This window comes from Ruditapes philippinarum, unplaced genomic scaffold (assembly GCF_026571515.1).
Source record: "Ruditapes philippinarum isolate M1 unplaced genomic scaffold, ASM2657151v2 ctg2162_1_1_1_1, whole genome shotgun sequence".
NCBI lineage: Eukaryota > Metazoa > Mollusca > Bivalvia > Venerida > Veneridae > Ruditapes > Ruditapes philippinarum.
In genome coordinates this window covers 196,566-218,593 of record NW_026859350.1, presented here as the reverse complement: position 1 = coordinate 218,593, position 22,028 = coordinate 196,566, and the positions used below count along the sequence as shown (strand labels likewise).

Sequence of the window (22,028 nt, the reverse complement as noted above, 5' to 3'; positions counted from 1 at the left end):
TAACAAAAAAAAAAAAATTGTGAATATTTGTGTGTATTTGTATAATTGATTTTCTTTGATACAAATTTCAATTTTTTTCAAAATTCAGATTTAGTATTTTTTTTCTTGTTTAGTATTAATAAGTAAGACAGTAAGTAAGAAAGCATTAGACAGAAATGAATATGTAGCTGCCATACTAAGTACTAAGGATCTGTCTAAGACTTTTGACTGTCTTCCGCATTACCTCAATATTCTTAAAGCTGCATGCCTCCAGAAGACCCAAAATATTTCAAGAAAATTAAACTTGGAAAAAACATACTAAAACTTTGAGAAAAGTGAACAAATTAAAGATTCAAGTGATAATTTATATCTTATGTGCAATTAATGACTGTACTTTGTAGTATTTATCACTATATTTCTACTGCATTACTAACGCAGTAGGGGCTTTTTATGCATATTTTGACCTCTTTGGTAATTTACGTGGATTTTAAGTGCCGATTGTAATTTGTCTAGTACTTTCTTTGTTCATTTCACAATATTTTACCTCTAAATACATTTTCAAAATTTTCATGAAAATTAGTATGAATAAACTTAAGGCCTATGGTCTTTCTGATGCCTCTGCTAATCTAATGTGAAGTTCTTTGTTTAAAAGAAGTAAAACAAGGTACAATTTGAAGTAAGTGGAATTTAATAAACAAAGGGGTTCCACGAGGGTCAATTCTTAGTCCCCTCTTATTTAACATTTTCTTATATGATATATTTTATTTAATTAAAAAAGGATTCTGCAGATGACAATATCCTCTCATTTAATCATATTAATGTGGAAACTCTTAAAAGCACAATGCAAGATGAAAGTGTTGTCATAATTAAATGGTTTGAAGACAATCTTATGCAAGCAAACCCTGAGAAATTAATTAGTTTATTCTCATAGTACATGTATAATCATGTATTTTAACCTTTATCCCCTCTGTTTAACCCATACTGAATAAAGGCTATAGATTTGTCTTGATCTGAAATTGGAATTTTCCATTATTTCTTTAAGGGATTTCAGAATTGAACATTTAGTAGATGGCAATAAATAATAAAGAATCCAGAGTGTAGGATATGAAGGCTAACCTGAAAATATTAATGGCTTGGTCTGTTTTATTGTCCCTAGAATACAAAAAAAAAACCTAAAAGTTTAATGGGGAATAAAGTAAGTTATTGGGGAAAGGCCAAAATGATTACACTTGATTGTGATATTTTTGGACATAATTTAGATTTTTTTCCAACACTAGCACATATAACAAGATAAGATGTTTTGATTTTGTAACTCTAATTATTGAATCAAATTTATGATTTTAGCTTTTTTCATTCATGCATTGTTACTGATTAATAAAACTTCATGAAAAAACATTGTCTTTGTATTTTATACCGTTCTGTTCTGTTCTATACTGGGATACCTAGGTCATTGTGCTCATATGACTCCTGTATAAATGTTTACATGTAGTTTAAGATTTTATTACACTTAAAATGTTTACCTATTATTTAAACTAGGTGTACATTTGGCCAATATCAAAGACTTATATTACAGATATACATGTATATATTTAAATATAGCTCTGTGCCAATATTAAACAAATACTTTAAGGAACAAATTGGCTATGGTGATTTTTTTCTTTAAGTTACATAATAACCCGAGACACAATATAACATTAATTTATCCAGCATGTTCGTAATTACAACAGCTCAATTAATAGTTAGAGGGAGAGAAATCTTACAAGGAAATCAGAGATGTAATTCAAGAGTAGCCTCCCATAGCCACAGCGATTAAACTGCGCATTTTTTTTAATTTTGGAAAAATCCAAATGATGCACCTATTAGTATTATTCATTATCAAGATGAACAAAATTATATTCATTCGTCATACTTTTAATATGATTCCATCAAAATGTAATTTCATAATTATAGACAAGGTTCGTGCCAGCGTAATATATTCAGACTTGGAATTAATGTTTACCATGCAAGAGTAAAATGTTTGCTTACTCATATATAGGCGCATTAATCTTTCCATTTAGCGTTGGGGTCAGTATGTCTCGGGTATCCTGTAAGTAAAATTACTTTTTTGTAAATGACGTATCCATGTGAGAAAAACTTAAAATAAAAACATATCAGTCTGTAAAAGAGAATTATATACTTGGTTTTCCCATGAACAAATACCAAAATTACTCACAAGTCGCAAAAAAAAATGTATTTAAAAAATGGAATTTCCATAGGAAAATCAAACATGTTTTTTTGAACTGGACTTTCCTGTGTAAAATTTCTACTTTCGTTTCAAAAAGACTATTTTCTTTAAATCTATACCTCAATAATGCGATTATATACTACGTTTATGCCTAGATTTAAAATACAAGATCTTTTCTGCATTTTGTACAGTTTTGAATTATTAATACGAATGGACTTTCCACTTTCGGTTCTGTAAAATAAATGGCAACGCAATAATATTTAGGACGCGTGACGTTAATGTGAAAAAATCAATCGATATATCTATTTTAAAATTGAATCTGTCAGCATATATTGGATAGATCGTTAAGAAAAATAATACATTTGTCATCATTTAAGCTAAATATAAACATGGGGGAAATTCCGTATGCAAATTATGACTTCATAGGAATTTCCTTCAAAATATCCAAGTGATCATTGGTTTTTTTGCTGGTTTTTTAATTAAAGGTGACGTAGTTATATCGAATACAAATATATGTTTCTGCTAGCCCACTTTGTAAAAGGCCCCTATGTCCATAACAACAATAAAAAGCTAAACCAGTTCTTTGCGATTCAAACCAGAAATGCATTAAATTCTTACACCAGTGCTTCAACTTTTTTTCTGTTGCATTACTAACGCTTTTAAAAGTTTATAAAGGTATTTCAACAATAATTTCAAAATTTTAAGAAACGTAAAGAAGACATGTTCAAAATTTGTACCCTTTTATACAGTTATATAGTATGTCAATATGCAGACATACGTATTGAAACGCGTGAGTATAGTGCTTAGTCATACCCTATAGAGATCCTTCGAATAAAACACCAAGATCTGCATAGTGCACTATTCGTAGTTGTTCTCGACGTTTTTCAGCTTTAGAGTTGTATTTGGAGTAGCTAATGGTTATTGTCGGAAAGAGATGGTCTTTTTATTGTTTTCAATTTTTTATATTAGGTGGGAGGGCAGGTAGACCCTGAAGAGGTCCACATAAGAAAAGTAACCGCATTCAGACGCCAAGCGCTTTCCTCTCTCCCAAAAGTCGTTGCTTTGTCCGTGTTGGTTTCTCCTCAATCGTTATTTCTTATTTTATAGAAAAAGCAGAAAAAGAATGTTATGTGTCATGTTAAATTGTTAAATCAGATATTTAAATAAATACATGTATATAAAGAAAAAAAATCAGATGTACTTAAAATAGGGAAAATATCATGAAAACTCGGGAAACCACCTTTAAATTGTCAATCGCACTTGCAAAACTGCCTTTAATTTAAAATGCTTTTGAAATATCATAATGTCCTTATATAATATATAGCGATGAAGTAGAAAATGTCTGCTAAAATTGGACGTACAAAGCGCGGTAAGATTTTGGTTATTTTTTTCACATATGAATTTTCGAGGGATATTTTTTAAAAGTGAGGATTGTTCCCTTATAATAGCTATAAACTACTTATCTTATGAATCTATTATTGCACATATTTTGTAGAAGCAACCTCCGAGATATCTATTTGCCTGGAAACTCCTATGTATAATTATATAAATGAAAACTGCTGCTCAGAATCAGACATGCTGCCGACATATTCAAAACGTTTGTAACAGATATACTGTCACTATTTCTTATAAACAACGAACTATTCCTCGCTTATGGACTGTATTTCTGCAACTTAATTACAGTCTTTAAATCTCTGTTCCCAATTAAGAAAAAAACGTTGTATCTTCGAACCAATTTTTCCCTGACTGTGGGTCCGAAGTAACGTTTATTTTACATCCAGCAAGCTTCCGTGATGTCTTTCGTTCTGCTCAGATGCTTGTACCATTGGGAACACTTCGTCGAAAACCAATAATCATCCTTATCTGACGTTTGGTGACAGGGGGCGCGCCTGATGAAATAAGACAAAGAGTTAAGCTGGTATGTTCCTCATCGAAAACAAGATGGAAAGCCCCTATATGAGCTAAAAGCCTCAATTTTATGACAGAAAAAAATAATTGTGATAATAAACTAATTAAAGCTTGTTTATAATTTCTTAATGATCGGAATTTCCCACTGTTATTCCCTAGAAAATATTAATATACTGGTGCTTGGGAAGGGAGAAATCTGTAGTAAAACAATCCAATATTTTTCTAATGTTTTATTTTAGTCACTGGCGGATGTGTCATTGCAAATAAAAGTATCACAATAAAAAAGGTTTTTACGAATTTTCAATTGCGGTTTAGACAAAATAATATTCAAGTTTATGCATTAACCGGACTTTCGAAATTTCGATTCAACAAAATTTCCACACAAAAGCCATACAGAATTTTAGGGAATTAACAAAAAAAAGTATACCAAAAAGTACAGAGAACTTGGACGGTGACTTTTACTAGCACATATAAAAATATTACTGTGACCTTTTATTGACTTATTTAGGACAAAGAAACATGCAATACATTGTTTTGTGGGAAACAATAATTTACAAAAGAACTGAGAATGCATAATCTGGCAAGTCCTGCACATGGCTTCCTAATGATATTTTGCAGGCTCGATTTGAGCATGTTCCTAGACCGTAGTGGTGATTGCAAGCTACCGTCCACGCCCCCTATCACCGGCTTAAGCAGAAACATTTAAACATGAACTGGTAAAATTTGAATTTAGAAACATCCGTAGATGTGTTCATACGGCGGTTATCATGGAACCTTCAATCAGGCACTTTCGGGCCATTCCATGAAGAGGCGTATAGTCCCCAAGTAAAAGAAAGCGTGTGCCCTAAACGAGAAAAAAAGGGAGGAAATGAACAAAATGGAAAGGCAGATAAGACACCAAAAGACAAATTAAACAAGCAGGCAACATAAATTATCCTAAGGGTGATTCAACAATAATTAATTACGAATACTGGAACAACCTATCAAGAAACAAGGTCAAATAGAAATTAAGGAACTAAAACACCTTATTATAAGTCAAATTTAAAACGCTTCAGAAATGTATTATGGTTAAAAATGTATTTATTATAAATAACAGATGAAGAGCTTTGGATTAAACATTTTTTTTGTAATTATAACAATATTTCAAAAGATGACATCGGCAATTCTTTCAGAATAATGATAAACCATTTTTATCCTGCTACTGTCTAGATCATCAGCTGGATAAAGCCTTCCCGGATAAACTTATCTATCTCCAGTCATTGCATCACAAGATAACGTCACATATTTAGCAGCAAAACAAAACTGCATAAAAATTCTATTTTATCGGGGAAAAAGAAGAATGAAACCATTAAATTATTCTAAAAACATGATAAAAAGCAGGATAATTTTTGTCGGGATGGAGAAGGTTTATCCGGTTCGCTGCGAAAGTGAATCTTGGCCAAGATACACTTTCTCGCTCACCGCATAAACCTTTTCCATCCCGACATCAGCCATGTAGTTGTCATATCACCTGGTCACGTGTGCATCATTTTATTTTGTCAGCTAAGACTGATGAAGTGTTTCTTTCACAGTTACTTTTGAATTAATATCAGCTGTACTTACATAAAAAATTGCCGGCGTAAAAAGCTATTTTACTTTTACTTTAATGAAATAAAATACCAGCAGTCAAAATAAAAAAAAAAATAGGAAAACTTGAAATGCTGTTTGAATCTGTTCATTGACGGCAGTGGAAAACTGGAAACAAGGTACCGTCCACGGCACCGTGGGTCTTAAATAGTTGTATCATAGTTTGGAGACCTTTCTGTTGAAAATGTGTCAGGGTTAAATCGTATACATATACATGCACAGTGCGTTAACTAGAGTACGGGTATTAGTTACCCGCACTCCAGAGCCTGCCCATTGATTGGCTCATTTTTGCTGGGGTTTACATATTGTGACGGCAGAGAAAGAGAAAGCGACAGAAATGTCATATTCAGATGTTCGTTCATTGGTTCATTTTTGCCGGGGTTTCATATTGTGACAACAGGGAACGTGCTTTTATGTTTGACTATGATACAAAAGAGAAAGAACACCAAAACACTCGGCAATCTGATTAATACTCGGGGGCTACGCCCCCTCGTACAAATCAGATAGCCTCGTGTTTCGGTGCTCTTTCTATTACTTATTTATACTAATATTTAATAAACAAGTATCGGTCCAGTATCATGGACCACTCTTAATACAGAGTTTATAACATGATGGGTGAGATCTTTGCTCATTTAAGTGATCACTTTTGGTTGATTAATTATAATACTACATTACAAATTGCAAACTATAGCCCCACTCTTCTTGGGGGTATAAAAATGTTGTCCCTGTAAAATGGAAAAAAGGACTTTTTTTATATCAAGTGTATTTCTTTATATAGATTATGACGATGAAGCTACGCACACAAGTTTACGCTATTTCCTTATATGAGGTACATTTTACGTTCTTTCAATGAATTATGTACAACATCCCCCCCCCCCCCTCCACTCCAATCCCCGCAATCCTAATTTTTCAATTGTTTCAATTGTTAGATTCGTAAGAGCTTGCCTTTCTCATCCGTTAACTGCTACGCCAATGTACTATACTCGTATATGTTAATTTCCTGTTTATGGTGTGTTTAAATTACTTTCACCCGGGAAATAAAAACAAGAATTTATTCTGAAATTACGCATGAAATATTTCCGTTTCTAAATATAAAAAAAATGAAGGCTTTTAGTACAGGGCCGTTTCGGAAATACAAATTTTATTCTAGTTTGTTGAAATCGATAAAATTTTTAATTCAACTATAAAAATTATCTGATAAGATAACTTGTTTTAGATAATTAAGGAACTTCAAGATGTATCAGATGTATTCTGAGTCGCAAGAAAAGAATAAAATTATTGTTTGGCCTTTGCAAAATTTCAAATGGAAAATCCGTTACTGAAAATACACCGCGTGGGTTATTAATAGATTAAATGTTCGTAAAATGGCGTTTAATGATTCGTGAAAGGTCACGGAGAGTACCGAGGTTTAGATTATCCAATACAAAAAGGATATACCATCCCGTATTTTATCGGATTTTACCGAAGAGCCGTTGTACTTTCCAAAATCGTCATAGGAGTTTCCACAGATTAGTTTTATGTCCTGATATGAAATGTTTGTGTATATGCTGGAAAGGATATAGAAAATTTGTTAGGGATCTCCAGGATTTTGTGCACTACGTATGTATGTTACGTCACCTTTTTGCTGTTGTTATTGTTGTTATTTATGTACACGCATGGACCTTTATGTAAATTAGGTCACACGCATGTGTACAGTATACATGTATATTTCAGAAGCATCTTTACATTTTTCTTTCTTCTGTACATATAAAATGTAGAACATTGTACTAATAATGATTTTTGACACAATTCTTAAATAAATAAAAACTCATTTGATCATTGATACGTAAATCCGCGATGGATCTTTACTTTTACCGGGGACTTAATATTTTAATTTCAAGCATATGTATATAGTATGCATATGTCTTTGATCAATCAAAGTAAATAAGAATTAACTAACTAAAGAAAAGAGATAATATTAATAGCTCATAAAACACTGATTTTAATGCCTGAATTTATATGGAAAAAAATAGATCTAAATAAATAAAATAAATAAATGAATTAATTGATAGATTAATTCACTAATTGATAAATTAATTAATTAATTAATTAATTCATTCATTCATTCATTCATTCATTCATTCATTCAATCAATCAATCATTCACGAATGAAAATAAGGTAGAAGAAAGATAAATAATAAATTATGAATTAATCTTAATAGAGGATATTCAAGTTTTTGCTATATAAATACGGGATTTATTTTATCGAGCGGTATGAAAATAAAAATTTCATGAGTTGCAATAGCCACGAGTGAAATGTGATAATTTTCATAAAACTAGATGAAAATAAATCCTGTATTTAAAGAAAAATCTTGAATTTTTCTTGTTATTATGTACCTTTGTTTCCCCTTTCTAACAATACAATTTGGAAGACTTTCATATTGGCTGAATTTAGAAGAAACTAGTCACCAGTGAAAGACACCAGTGAACATACGGAAAATATGTTTACTGTTGTGAAAAAATAAAATCTTACAGTGAAAATACGGAGAATGTATATATATACGCATTCAGTATATACATACTGCCTCCCTAATGGCATTTGTTGTGCTCCCTTATTATTTACCCTGTTTATGCACCCCGTGATGAATGGAAGATTTGTTGGGTTTTATTTTGTATTGTTTATTTTTGATTAATGGATTGAGTGATTGAGTGAATATTTATATATTAGGTTTTTATTGAACATGTGATTTTACATTCGTTAATTTTTATATAAGAGAATTGAATATGACTTTAAAAGTAATAGACCTATTTAAATACTGACTGTATGAGGACACTGTTTTTCATATCAATAAGGTAGCACTCCACACTAAATTTCAAGTTTCTGCCGTCAATGTCCTACAAGCAATATGTCTGATAAATCTGATCCCAAACTACACAACCTGGAAAAAGAAAACACATTTTGTTAAGAACATATATGTCATACCATTGCAAATCTGTAATGAAATCATCCCATGTGCAACAGTCAGGCAGTTAAAAAAATTCCAATTCATTCCGTAAAAGCCAAAAATCTATAGTGGTCCGAGACCCAAAACAACATTTTTCATCCCTCCGGCAAAAAATACCTGCAAATATACGGTCTACAAAAACTCTGTCACTGCTTTAGCAACTCCCTATGCATGCAAAATATCACAAAGAAACAGGTGCTTGGCCTTGTAGATTTTTTGCTATTGCTGAAAGTTTGTACCCCCCTGTAAAATTACTTGTTTTCACCGAGCATGCTGTTTAAAAGCAATGTTTACAAACAATGGCGACCTTGACATCAATAATTATCAGCATGTGATTTCTAATCATGTTTTCGAATTTGCCAATGATCATATTACATGTCACAAAAACAAATTTTATGCTGAAAATGCATTTTAAAGACAACCAGTCATTTAAATCCACAATAGTCACTATATCCATGAAATCCTCCCTGGCCATACGAAGTTGCGGCTTCATTTAGTGTGGTGTGCTGCCTAAGATAGACGATCGATGTCTTACCGACGTCTGACCTATTTTAAAAAATGCGCATGCGCAAGTGAAGCTGCAACCAAACAAATTTTATTGTTTCATAAGTTCTTTCGTTTCTTTTCTTTTCCATTATAATGTGTATGGTGATAAAGTTCCTTCACAATGATAACGTATTATATATGCATTACCTATATATACACGTTTATTCAAAATATTGTGCAAATAAGATAATTTAACGGAGGCTTACCTACTTTGTAAATAATTGATAATAATTAATTCCAAACATTCGGAAGAGATGATGAATAAGTATCAAGTAAATAAATAAATAAATGAATATAACATATAAATAAATATAATAAATAAATAAATAATTAAATAAATAAATAAATAAATAATATAATAAATAAATAAATATAATAAATAAATAAATAAATAATTAGTATAATAAATAAATAAATATGATAAATAAATAAATACATATACTAAATAAATAAATAGATATAATAAGTATAATAAATAATGAGTAAATAAATGAATAAAAATAAATAAATAAATAAATAGATAAAATAAATATAATAAATAAATAATGAGTAAATAAATGAATAAATATAATAATTAAATAAATATAATAAATAAATATAATAAATAAATAAGTAAATAAAAAATATAAAAAAAATATAATAAATAAGTAAGTAATTAAATATAATAAGTATAATAAATAAATATAATAAATAAATAAATATAATAAATAAATAAATATAATGAATAAATAAATAAGTAAATAAACAAATATAATAAATAGATATAATAAATAAATAAATATAATAAATAAATAAGTAAATAAATAAATATAATAAGTATAATAAATAGATAAATAAATCAATAAATAAATATAATAAATAAATCAATAAATAAATATAATAAATAAATAAATAAAATAAGTAAACAAATAAATTTAATAAATAAATATAATAATAAATAAATAAATTAATTAATTAATATAATAAATATAATAAATAAATAAATATAATAAATAAAAAATAAATGAATAAATAAATAAATAAAATAAATAAATAAATAAATATAATAAATAAATAAATAAATAAATAAATAAATAAATAAATAAATAAATATAATAAATAAATAAATATTATCAAATCATGCCGATGATGGAAGGTCGACGGTGCTCAAACAAATATGGAGGGGAGCGGTGGCCTAGTGGTTAAGGTGTCTGCCTCTCAATCCAGGGATCATTGGTCCGAGCCCTAATCGGGTTACGACCATGTTTCTTCATATGAAACCAGTACTGGTTGGTTCCAGGAAGCGGACTCGAAATCGATTAATATAAGTTGCAAGAACTTGTTTCGCAATCGAGCTTAAATAATTATGTTTAAACCAAATATGGAGTTTAATTTAATAATAATCGCCTATTTCGAGACTATAAATTTTATTTAGATCAGCAATTGTGTATTATATATGTTATTATGTTAATCATACTATATACACGATAGTTTTATAACTGATTTCTTTCAGTGTTCAACGTCTGACAATGTTTGTGATCTTGTGAAGGATATATACATGTATTAATCAAGCAACACTTTGATATTTGAAAATTAATGTCCCCATTGAAATATCAGGGACTTTCTAGGGGTTCCCCTTTATAATCTAAACAAATGTATTCCGGGTAAAGGGCACATAACTTTTGAACGAAAGTCAAGGGCGGTAACTACTCCACAAACATCTTCTACATTAACAATAAATTAGATTGTATTTTATTGATTTTAGTTTAAGAAGTTCTGTGTGCTGAAAGAACATAGTGTATTATTTCAATGCACTAATTTTGCATACTTTATTTTCTTTTTTCTAGTTATATTAGATCGAAGGTCACGAGGTGAAAGTTAAATTCTAAACTTTGGATTGATAGGATAAAGAGTCATAAAGATTTGAAATAAACCATACTACCTCAAAATGGCGACGTCCACTACGGAACAAGATGAGAAATATGACGTGTTTCTCGTGCATAGCAGCGAAGACAATGGGACTGCAGATACCATTAATACTGCTCTTAATGAAATGGGTTTAAAGACTTTTGCCCATTACAAAGAAGGGGTCGAATTTCCAGCAGGGCGTCCTGTTTTTGACAATATTCTACATGCCGTAAAACAGTCGAAAATAGTTCTGGTTTTATTGACACAAAATGCCATTAAATCACAATGGGTCACATTTGAAATCTTGATGGGGCTTGAGAAATCGCATCGTGAAGATGAAATGTGCGTTCGTCTAGTTTTCGAAGGAATTTCAGAAAAAGAACGCGAAGAATTCAAGAAGGGGTCGTTGGATGCGATACCGGATGTTGTGTTGGATTTTAATAAAGAATCATGGAAACAAACTTTAGTAGATAAAATCAATGGTACTGATTTCTTATTTATTTGACTTGAAAAAAGTTGTATAATTGTTATGATTGATGATGATTATTGATCATGGGGATGATGTGGTAGAACTTTGTCTTATAATTCCTGGCTGTTTCTTCCTAATTAATGAAAATATATTTACTTTGTATTTCATTGTATCTCGATTGCTTAAACTCAAAGCAAAAAAAAAAAATGATAAAAATATTCAGTTTTTTGAAAAGGCATAGACTTACGCTTAATAGTGCAGTTAATGTTACCAGGTACCTGCCATATTATTTTGAAGAAGCGATCGTAACGTTCTTGATATAATGGCATTATTACCCATTGCAGGTAACTATGGTGGCTGATTTGGTACACATTGCGAGTTGCGTTGTCGATAGCGACAACACAACCTATTTCGTTATCGCCTTTTCGTCTTGTCGTCTTATTGCTAGCGAAACGCGTCAAACGACGCCTTGTCGCACTGTCGTCTTGTCGTCCTGTCGCTAGCGAAGCACGCCAAACGGCGATTTGAGCCGAGCGACAATGTGACATCGCGACAACACGCCGCACGTCGACGCATCGTTTGGCGTGCATCGTTAGCTTTTTGTCGTTCTGTCTCTGGCGACAACACGACGTATAAAAGTGTTCCAAATCAGCCAACATAGGTAACATACATAAACTGTTTTTTGTATTTGTCTTTATCATATGTGTTGTTGTTCTTACAGAGCGTGTGAAAATGCAGGAATTGTTGCCGGCAGGGAATGTTGCACATGGTCTTGTGTTTAACTATTTTATTGGTTACTTGACTCATGTACTTCCGGGTGAGTAAAGGTCTTTTTGTTCATATTTGTCAGAGAGATACTAGATTTCGTCAATTAGATATATGTGAAATCATTTTTTGTTAATCAATAGTTCAAGTTCAAAAACAACAATTTTCTTGCTTTTAGAATAACAATAAAAATAATGCTAAGTTAATTTACCCAATATTAATTTGGACGATATCAATATTCTGCAGGTGTTGTAATCAAAACCTTTTTAAGGGAAAAAGTCATATATTGTATTTGTTTCAGGTGCGTTAAAATAATTTAAAAAAAAAAAATCTACTTTTTTCATAAGAATATCATGAATTACAGGGGTGCGTTTTTCAAGTTGTCGTATTAAAAAGCTCTTTATATTGTTTTGAATATTGAAATTATTAGCAAAACATTTTTCAGTAATGGCAGATGCAATTGAAAAATACAAAATAAAACACATTCAACAAGGGAAATTCTCACAAAAGTTTTTCCTCTTTTTACCTGAATCTTGTGAAATTAAGCCATTAGAGGGTCGATATGGGGAGTTTACCATAGAAAAGATGGGGACACCGTTAGAGGTTATCAAAACCCATGGCGACAAACAACGCAAATATTACCCTCTTGTATACAGAATATTAAAGGACGGTTCCGATGAGGTAAAATCAATAATACTGTAACAATAATTTTCTTTTCCATTCTTTATGACAATATTTTATTAATTCAGATTGAGTATGAGCTTTTTATAAGCTAAAATTCTTTGGGTTTGTACAAACAACTCTAGACGATTCTTAAAAACAACATTCTACAAAAAGGAAATTCGCATAAATTAAATTTTCCGCGCAAATTCATTTTCTGCGTTTCACGGCAACAGAGTTAGTCCGTCGCGGATATTCTTCTGGTTACAGAAACGCAATTTTATATTATTGTTTACATGTGTATGTAAAGTCTTATTTTCTATTTTCAGTCATTCTACTTCACAGGGGATATACCATTCATAGTGGCTACAATGTCAAAGATGAACAACATGGGTTTTGTTGAAATTGATCTGAACTCACAAATGGTTCGCTTTAAGATGACGTTGATGGAACTTGTCCAGCACAGGGAAAACTTGGAATGCAAAGATACTGCCAAATTTATTTCTTATAAAGGTAACTATTGTTTTTCCTTGCTATTTCTATGTTGTTTAAAGCTTTTCCATGGTTTTTCTTTTTTGTATATAAATTAAAATAACTTCAAAAGCCGCTGCTCTGAAACCCTTATAGCTGCTCTTAAACCCTTAGAGTTAGAGCTGAGAAATTTTGCATGAGACATCATCTAATGGCAAAGATTGCCAAAATAATGGCCCTTAGATTAAAATTGGCTCTGCCTCCGTTGTAAAACATTCTTCTCTAATGCCATACGTGCTACAAGGTAGATATTTAGCATAAAAAATTGACTAGAGACAATTCAAGATTGTTGAAATAAAGCCCCTGGGGTTAACATTGCCACTGCTCCGTGGGTAACGGGGTTTCCCTATATGAACATTGTAAAATATGGAAAATCCTTTCTGAAACACCAAGGATATGCAGTTCTAGATTTTGTGTAGAGATTGGTCATAACTAGTAGTTTACCCCTTTTAATTTTGAGGTCAGACAGAGGTAAAGGTCAAAGTTGAATTGAAAACTAAGATCTTGTTAACCCAGAAATATAGAACGCTTTGGACTACAGAAGTTTGGTGTTGATGTCGGTCATGATAAGAAGGTAACTTGTAATAATTTTGAGCTCAGTCAGTCTGATGTCAGGGTCACTTTTAAAGCTTGTGCGAAAAATAACGTGTGAACGCTTGAGTTACCGTCCTAAGATTTGGTGTTGATTCTTTTTTTATAATTAGCATAATTCCTTATCAGGTTTGAGGTAAGTTGGTTAAAGATCAAGGTTTTTGAGGCCTTGGCAGCTAAAAGCTTGTCTGGCCGTGTACTACAGAATACTTTTGGCTAAATCCTATGATTTGGCGTGCAGGTTTGTCATGACTAGGGTATGACCCTTGTATTTTGTCAGTCTGAGGACATTGTCACCTTGAACTTGATCAGGAAAAACTCTTCTAATCAATAATCATAGAATGCTTTGGCCTTAACTAGGATAAATTGTGAAAAATCTATGTAATTATTTGCTGATGCATTTTGTAGCCTCCGTGACCGAGTGGTTAAGGTCGGCGGCTTCAAATCACTTGGCCGTCAACGCTTTGGGTTCGAATGCCGTCAAGGACTTTGGATTCTTTCATGTGTGGAAGCTTAACATCTAGTTTACGGAAGGTCGTGGGTATGATGCACGAAGAGACATCTGGTGTGAAGCTGCAAAGTAGCAATTTGACCTTTTAAGTTTCGGTGTATCCGTTAATTCATCAAACAAACAAAAATGTGGTATATGAACAGACATTGTGGCCTCATTCTTTTTTTTAATCTAACTGAATGTTTTGTTTTATTATAGACGTGGATGAATCACTAGCAGATATGATATGGAAAAATATAATGGAAGAATTAACCACGAAAGTGCCTGTAAGTGTTGTTTTTTAGTTATACAAACACTTTTGATTTTTGTTAACGGACTTAGTATTCTGATACATTTTTTATAATACAGGTGTCATATGAAGAAACATGGTCTTGATCCCAGTTGAGCTACAACCACTTAAAACATGATCCTGAGTTGAGAGACAGACGCCTAAACTATTGAGCTACCACTTCCCTTTTCCGTGTTGAATTACTTTTGACATTAAACCTACATATTTTTAACGTTTGCTGACTAAATTATTACACGTAATTTATCTGGCTTCCTATTTTAATTTAGTGGATTCGCTTTAACTGGCATACATTTTCGTCGATTAACGCAAGTATTACCAAAGAAGTCATGCATTTTGTCTCATCAAAAGTTACACCTCCCTTTTCCAATATAGCAAATACGGTTAAGATTTCGTCATATATATACTTGTAAATACAGAATAAATATCTTTCGTACATTATGTTTTAAATTAAAATACTATAATGATATTCTTTACATATAGAAAGGAGAAACAGCAGAAAGCAAAACCGTTACGAGAAAGAAAGCCGAATATAAGGCGGTAAGTATTCATTGTCTTGGGAATATGACCGCACATTTGGGATTGGGAATTTTAGTGACATTTTATTAAAATGGGAATAATTCCAGGTTTTCCAGACAAGTATACTTTAGTAAATTAGAATTAAATCTCTATACATGTAGATTTGTTCGGACTGCAGCTTTCACTTTCGTTTTTACCTCGTTTGTCTCCTGGAAAAATTGATATCAGATATTTGATTATGTTTTGTTTGGAGAATATCAGATATTTGATTATGTTTTGTTGTGAATAATTATCGGAGAATTTGTAAACAAAAATCAATAAAGATGACTGCGAGCTAATTTCTGTTTGAAATTTGTGGAAAAACATAAATACATAAATTATTTGTGTTATGTAATCTTCGCAATGGACAAAGATATCAAAAAGATATTGCAGGCGGAAAGTGTTTTTTAACATGTAACATAACAAGTTGAAAAGCTGGTCTACCGATATAGTAAATGAACAATAAACACTTAACTAATTCCACTTATTAATTAAAGGGAGAAAATGAAATTACAGCAACAATTACTCATATGGGTGAAGGAAAAGATCGCGCGACAGCTGAAGAAATAGTAACATTTCTAGGTGATGAAGAGAGGAACGTCAAATTCCACAACGGGGAAGGCAAAATGAACTTTGAAGTGCTTGCAAACGCTCGTTGGAATATTTTTGTGTTATCGGAAGATGCTTTGGAAGACGATACCATGGTAGCGCAGTATTTAGCAGCGCTTGAATATTCCATTTGTGATAACGAAGTACAGGTAGTTATTATATATTTAAATTGGTTTTTCTTAAATTTTGCTTTTTGACCGACATTTATAAAGCTTCCTTTTTGGTTGTATTATCACTATCAAAACAGGTACTGATTTTCTCATCTTGCCACATAAACATTATTCTTACGGACAACTACCGGTTTTTTATGTGCTGATACTTGATAGTTCTTTATTGACTTAAATTTGTTGTCTCAGTTCACAACGCGTCTTGTGATTAAAGAGAAGTTGATTTATAATGCTTACTGCATTAATATGTTGCTTATCTATGACTGATTATACATGTAGAAATTAACAAATGAAACATTAGAATTTTGGTTATGCATAGACATATTAATGTCGCCATTGACTATTGTTAATTTGTAAAATTGATTGTATTCCACGTCACCCATGGGTTTGTAAGTTTTTGTGCTCTATTATGATCAAGGGCACAGCTCAAGATTCACATTTCTTAAATGCATTTTGTCAGAGTTATGACCCAGGGGGTCATTGATTTTCTTAATTTGTATATAGTAAAAACTTTAAATGTCTTGTTTAAAAAAAACTCAAATAGCTAGAGCTTTGATATTAAGAATGAAACATCTTCGAGTGAGTGTATACCAAGTTTGTTAAAAAAAGCCCTCGGGTCAAAATTGGCCCCGCTCCAGGGGGTCATTGATTTCCTTTATATGTTTATATTAAAAACTAAAAAAAACTTTTTTTTAAAAAATCCAAAAGCATCTTCTAGTGAGTGTCTACCGAATTTGTTCAAATATAAGACCTGGGGTCAAAACTTAATAAATCGTCTTAAAAATACAAATAGCTAGAGCTTAGATATTAAGCATCAAAACATCTTCTTATGTGTGTTTACCAAGTTTGTTCAAATAAAAGCCCCGGGGTCAAAATTTGCCCTGCACGGGGGGGGGGGGGGGTCATTGATTTTCCTGATATGCATTTAGTAAACACAAATAAAATCTTCTTTCAAAAGACCGAAATAAACAAGTATTCTGACTCAGATTAGCGAATTAGGACCATCATGACCCTCTTGTTATCTTTTATTGTCCGATTTCTTTGAATATGTATTTATGCCAGGAAAGGTATAAATTACATTAGATTGTAAAAACGGTAAATATATCTTATCGGCTATTAACTTTTATAAATACTTTGTGTTAGGTTATTCCAGTACTGGCTAGCGGCACAGATATTAAAAAGATACCGGACCTTATGAAATGGACAACACTTTTGAAGGAAGACGAACCAGAATACTTGAATAAATTGTGGAAATTCATGAACGGTTTGTTATTTAATTATGTCTCTTTATTTATATTGTTGATTCTATCTCATTATTTACTTGTTTCTTTCTCAGTGATAAATTCTTTTAAAATATGGTTGGTTAAGACAATTTTTGGCAAATTCAATTTTAGGGAAGAACGACCTAAAGAACTAGTGGCTATAAAAGTAAACTTAATTTTATCATTTACATTTATATATGCCTCTACCAAAATATGAATAGATGCCCCTACCAAAATATTAATAGAAAACTTTGAGTTTTTTATAAAATATAAAAAGATATTCATTATATTTATGATTAAATTTGTTATTTTCTTTTCATGTCAATTTGAAAAAAAGTTTATACATTTGTATGTCACTTTCAGAGAAAAGGACTATGATGGAGTTAATACCATCAGGAAAAATATATGAGGGATTAGCGTATGCTTATCTCATAAACTATTTGCCATATAACCTGACACGTAAGACACCAGAGGGCAGAGGTAAACCATTTTATATATTTCAATTATTCCATACTTAATGTGTGTAGGACATTTATCAAAATGAAGAACTTTAGACTTTCGATTTTTACTTTTCCAAAATGTGTTCATAGTTTGATAAGAGAATATTACGTTACTGCCTTTTAAATTTACTGAGGTCTAAAGGTCTAAAAAAATAAAATTTGAATTTCTGAAAAAGAACGACTGGGGTACTTAAAATAGAAAGATATGACAAAGAATAATTACGAAATATACCAAAAAGTAAATTGAATCCAAGTTGATATATTGTTTCCAGATTTTACACAACGCTTCATTGATGCAAAGGAAAAATATAAGATAAAAGAGCCTTGTGTAAACAAGGTTTATGTTATCGTTCCAAAGTCTTGTTCCTTTCCTGACGCAGGAAGTTCCATAAAAAATGAGGAACATATTGGTCCTTTGGAACCCATTGTTGATGGTTTCAGACAATATTGTTTACAATTGTATAGACTGACCATGTCAAATGGAGAAGTAAGTTTATATATTACTAAATGTTTTTTATATATACGTTCCTTTTTAAAGCTAGTCTGATGTTGTCTTTATTTTCGTGCAAAAACTTGAATGCAACTTATTATTCAAACACTTGAAAATGTATCAACACGAAACTTAAAATACTTGCTTATATAATGGACGTAATTCTGAAATATATATATGAGTAATGCCCATTTTAACTAACATTTTTTTGGTCAAAACAATGCAATGTATCGTATTGATATAAAACCACAAATCCGAAATTGCACTTATAATGATGAGGATATTAATGATGATGAATATGATGATGATGATGTTGATAATGATGAGGATTATAATATTGATGATGATGACGACGATGATCATAATAATATTGATGATGATGATGAAGATGATGATGAAGATGACGATTATAATGATGATGATAATAATAATGATGATGATAACATTAATGATGCTTATCATTAGTACTTGCCTGATTGGTCCGTTAAAATTTACTGAACATTATTGCAATTTCTACAAAATAAACATTTTAATATATCTGCAGAAAGTGTGTTATGCCAGGGAGTATGCCACACCTGCCATTGCTCTTCACGATATGGCTCAGAAGCCATTTGCTGGTGTGAGTAAAGAAGCAATGAATGAACAAGCCAAGAAGTTTGCAGAATTTTCAGAAGAAATTATGAAGAACAAGATATTTAATGATAAGATAGGAGATGTGCGGGACAAATGTGAAATGGTTTATTTCGATGGTTTGTATACTTTTTTCTGTTTAAAAAAACATGTTTTAGACATAAGATACTAAAATCACCCGCTTGATTTGCAGAACTAAAGATAAGCCCAATATTGTCAATTTTAAGTATTTAACTGGACCAGCGGTTCATTAAAATTTGAACAAATATTTTTTTTGTATTATTATGTTTGAATGCAATAATATAGAAAATTTTATTTGTTTTACTTTCAGATGAATCAACCGGAATGGACGGTGTAATAGATGTCCTTGAAGAAAGATTAAAGAAATGTTTGGACACTGGTAGCTATGTCTGAAAACATAATGCTAGTGAATTTTAAGTAGAGTATTAATATAAATAATAATTTTGAGATGTGTTTTAAAGGAACAAGAGTTATTTCGGTGGATGTATTTGATATGATATACATGTGTATTGTGTTTATCCACGAAACTAATACTGGTACTAAAGAGGGGCTTATTTTCTATAACTTAAAACATTAGAATGAAATACGTGTAAATTATGATAGAAAAATGTATGTTTTGATGCTATGTCCGGAAAGAGAAATGACTGTTTGAACTATAATTATAGAGGGAACAGTGGATCAAGCTTTTTTTTATTTTTATGTACACGCGATGAAAGTATTGTGTTGTGAAATTGTGTAGTTGTTTTATGAAATATAAAAATGTGTACTAACATTTCACTTACTTTGTTTAGATAAACGATATACATTCCTACGAACATGTTTGTTTAAAAGTTGTTCTTAGTTTAAAAATTGATTTGTTTAGATCATTTTGCTAAATGTTGTAAACAAACTTGCAATAATGTCCAACTGAATGAGACCAATGCATCATCAACTGTTCTCGGAGGTCACTGGTATATTAAGATGTCAAAAGCAAATAATGAATTAAATTATACTCGTCTAGGCAGCAAATGCGTCATGGATATTGAGATTCCTAAGAAATATTGCCCCAATGTCAAGCTAGAATATCCCGTATGTTGCGTACTAAAACCAAAACTGTAGGTCAAATCTCAACATGTCCTTTGAGATGGAAAGTAACAAAGTAGACATTAGTGAAATCGTGCTTGTCCGGGTTGTAAGTTGTCCACAGATTTGTGGATTCATGAAACATTTGAGACAAATGTTTATCTCGATGTGGTTCGATGACACACTTAAGAATCAGAATCAAGGTCAAGGTCGAAGTTTGGGATCAAAGGTTAAAAACGAGTAGAATTCTGATTGTCCTTACACGTCATAAATTGTTATCAGATTCTCAATTAACATGGTACATTTGTCGAGCACAAGGAGACCGTGTGTGTCGAACAAAAACCAAAATCGAAAGTCAAAGTTCAAGGTCATATTTAGGGAATCATTAGTAATGGTTGTCCGATTGGTAACTGTGTCATGGATTGATGAATTCGCAAAATAATATGAAGTAGGTGAATCTTTATGAAACGATATGCACAATAAATATGAACTAGCTCGAAGGTAAAGGTCATACTTCAGGGTTAAAGAGGAATTGGTTTGTCTGGGCTTTAGTTTGCAATTGATTTTTGGATTCTCAACAACAACAAAAAAAACAACAACATCAAAAACTAACAGAAACATAGCACAAATGTCAACATCAATAAGGCAGTGTGCCGCACTCAGTCAAGATCACAATAGTTAGTTTCATGCTCTGTTTTACGGGCATACCAGACCATGTTTCAAGGACTTTATCCACGTTATGATGCGCTATCTGTCCGAGTCGCAATAAATGACTAAAAGTTAAACATATCTTATAAAATTTCTCATTTAAAGTTAGTCCCAGTAATATCACAAGTTGTATACGATGTCCTGTTTGGGTCAGATAAAATGTCGTCTGTTCACATTCTAACTAAAGTTTTGTGTCGCCCATTTTTGTTTCATTAGATAAAGTAGAGACGTGTGGAAACCATATCAACATTAAGCCGGTTGGTTAATCCCTGTGTTATGTGTGTATATCACATGAAATATGTTAAGAGAGGGATCACAACTCCGCAAAATACGTAATGGATGAATATGTTTGCTTCGTATTTTATATAAATTGAATATATGCCTGCTATTATGATTATATTGTTATGTTTTTATTCTTGAATACATATAGTTATTGTTTTGTTATTTGGGGGTGATATTGTTATTAAAACAAACATCTTTACGTCTTCATTAATATTTTTATTTTAGAAAGTCGTCATTCTATTTCATTTTATTGCTTCTACATACTGTGGTTTAAAATATTTGTGAAAATCGGTATTTCATCAACCATATCCCGTATGACTTCGACCAACATCACGTATTTTCGTAGCAAAATTGCATTAGTAAAAACAATGATTTGACATATATTGTTGGACCTGGCCGTAGCGACAATAATTCGACATTACAAGGCACGAGCATTTCCGAAATATGTCGTTTTTTTTTCATGAATGATTTCTGCATTGCCGTACTCAAATATATCTTCAGAATTTTAATAATTGGCTTATTCACTTCGTACATGATATTGAAAATTATGAAATATGTTGATTTTTCACAACGTAATGATTTTAATATTAAATTTATTTTTTATTAAGCTCAATCCGTTGCCTGGCAACTGAAGTAGCTTTATCATTTAAATGCAATAAAGAAATTTTATTTATCAATCATAGCATGCGTGTTCCTTTAATTGTTCAATACCTACGACGTTAAAAATGTGAATTCGTTAAATGGACATGTCCATCAATCTGGACAAAAACAC

The 22,028-nt window shown here is 31.3% G+C and overlaps 1 protein-coding gene across 4 annotated transcripts; it reads left to right on the top strand.

Annotated features, from left to right (window-relative positions):
- Window positions 1-3,003: 3,003 nt before the first annotated feature.
- Window positions 3,004-20,874, top strand: LOC132756179 (uncharacterized). Of its 4 annotated transcripts, none has more exons than XM_060747184.1 (13): window positions 3,004-3,140; window positions 11,094-11,636; window positions 12,345-12,440; window positions 12,834-13,069; window positions 13,378-13,561; window positions 14,880-14,947; window positions 15,451-15,507; window positions 16,023-16,283; window positions 17,445-17,565; window positions 17,927-18,043; window positions 18,336-18,550; window positions 19,098-19,302; window positions 19,515-20,874. In XM_060747184.1, the coding sequence occupies exons 2-13, from the start codon at window positions 11,195-11,197 to the stop codon at window positions 19,595-19,597; spliced, it is 2,085 nt and encodes a 694-aa protein (XP_060603167.1). In that variant the 5' UTR covers window positions 3,004-3,140; window positions 11,094-11,194; the 3' UTR covers window positions 19,598-20,874. The 4 variants fall into 4 exon arrangements, with proteins under 4 accessions (XP_060603167.1, XP_060603165.1, XP_060603166.1 ...); XM_060747182.1 differs by lacking the exon at window positions 3,004-3,140 and adding an exon at window positions 3,426-3,572; XM_060747183.1 differs by lacking the exon at window positions 3,004-3,140 and adding an exon at window positions 7,020-7,340.
- The last annotated feature ends 1,154 nt before the right edge of the window (window positions 20,875-22,028 follow it).

Coding starts and splice junctions, on each gene's coding strand:
- LOC132756179 (XM_060747184.1), top strand. CDS start 11,195: ATGGCGACGTCCACTACGGAACAAGATGAGAAATATGACGTGTTTCTC. Junction 12,441..12,833: donor CTTGACTCATGTACTTCCGG/GTGAGTAAAGGT, acceptor AACATTTTTCAG/TAATGGCAGATGCAATTGAA. Junction 19,303..19,514: donor TGAAATGGTTTATTTCGATG/GTTTGTATACTT, acceptor TTTTACTTTCAG/ATGAATCAACCGGAATGGAC.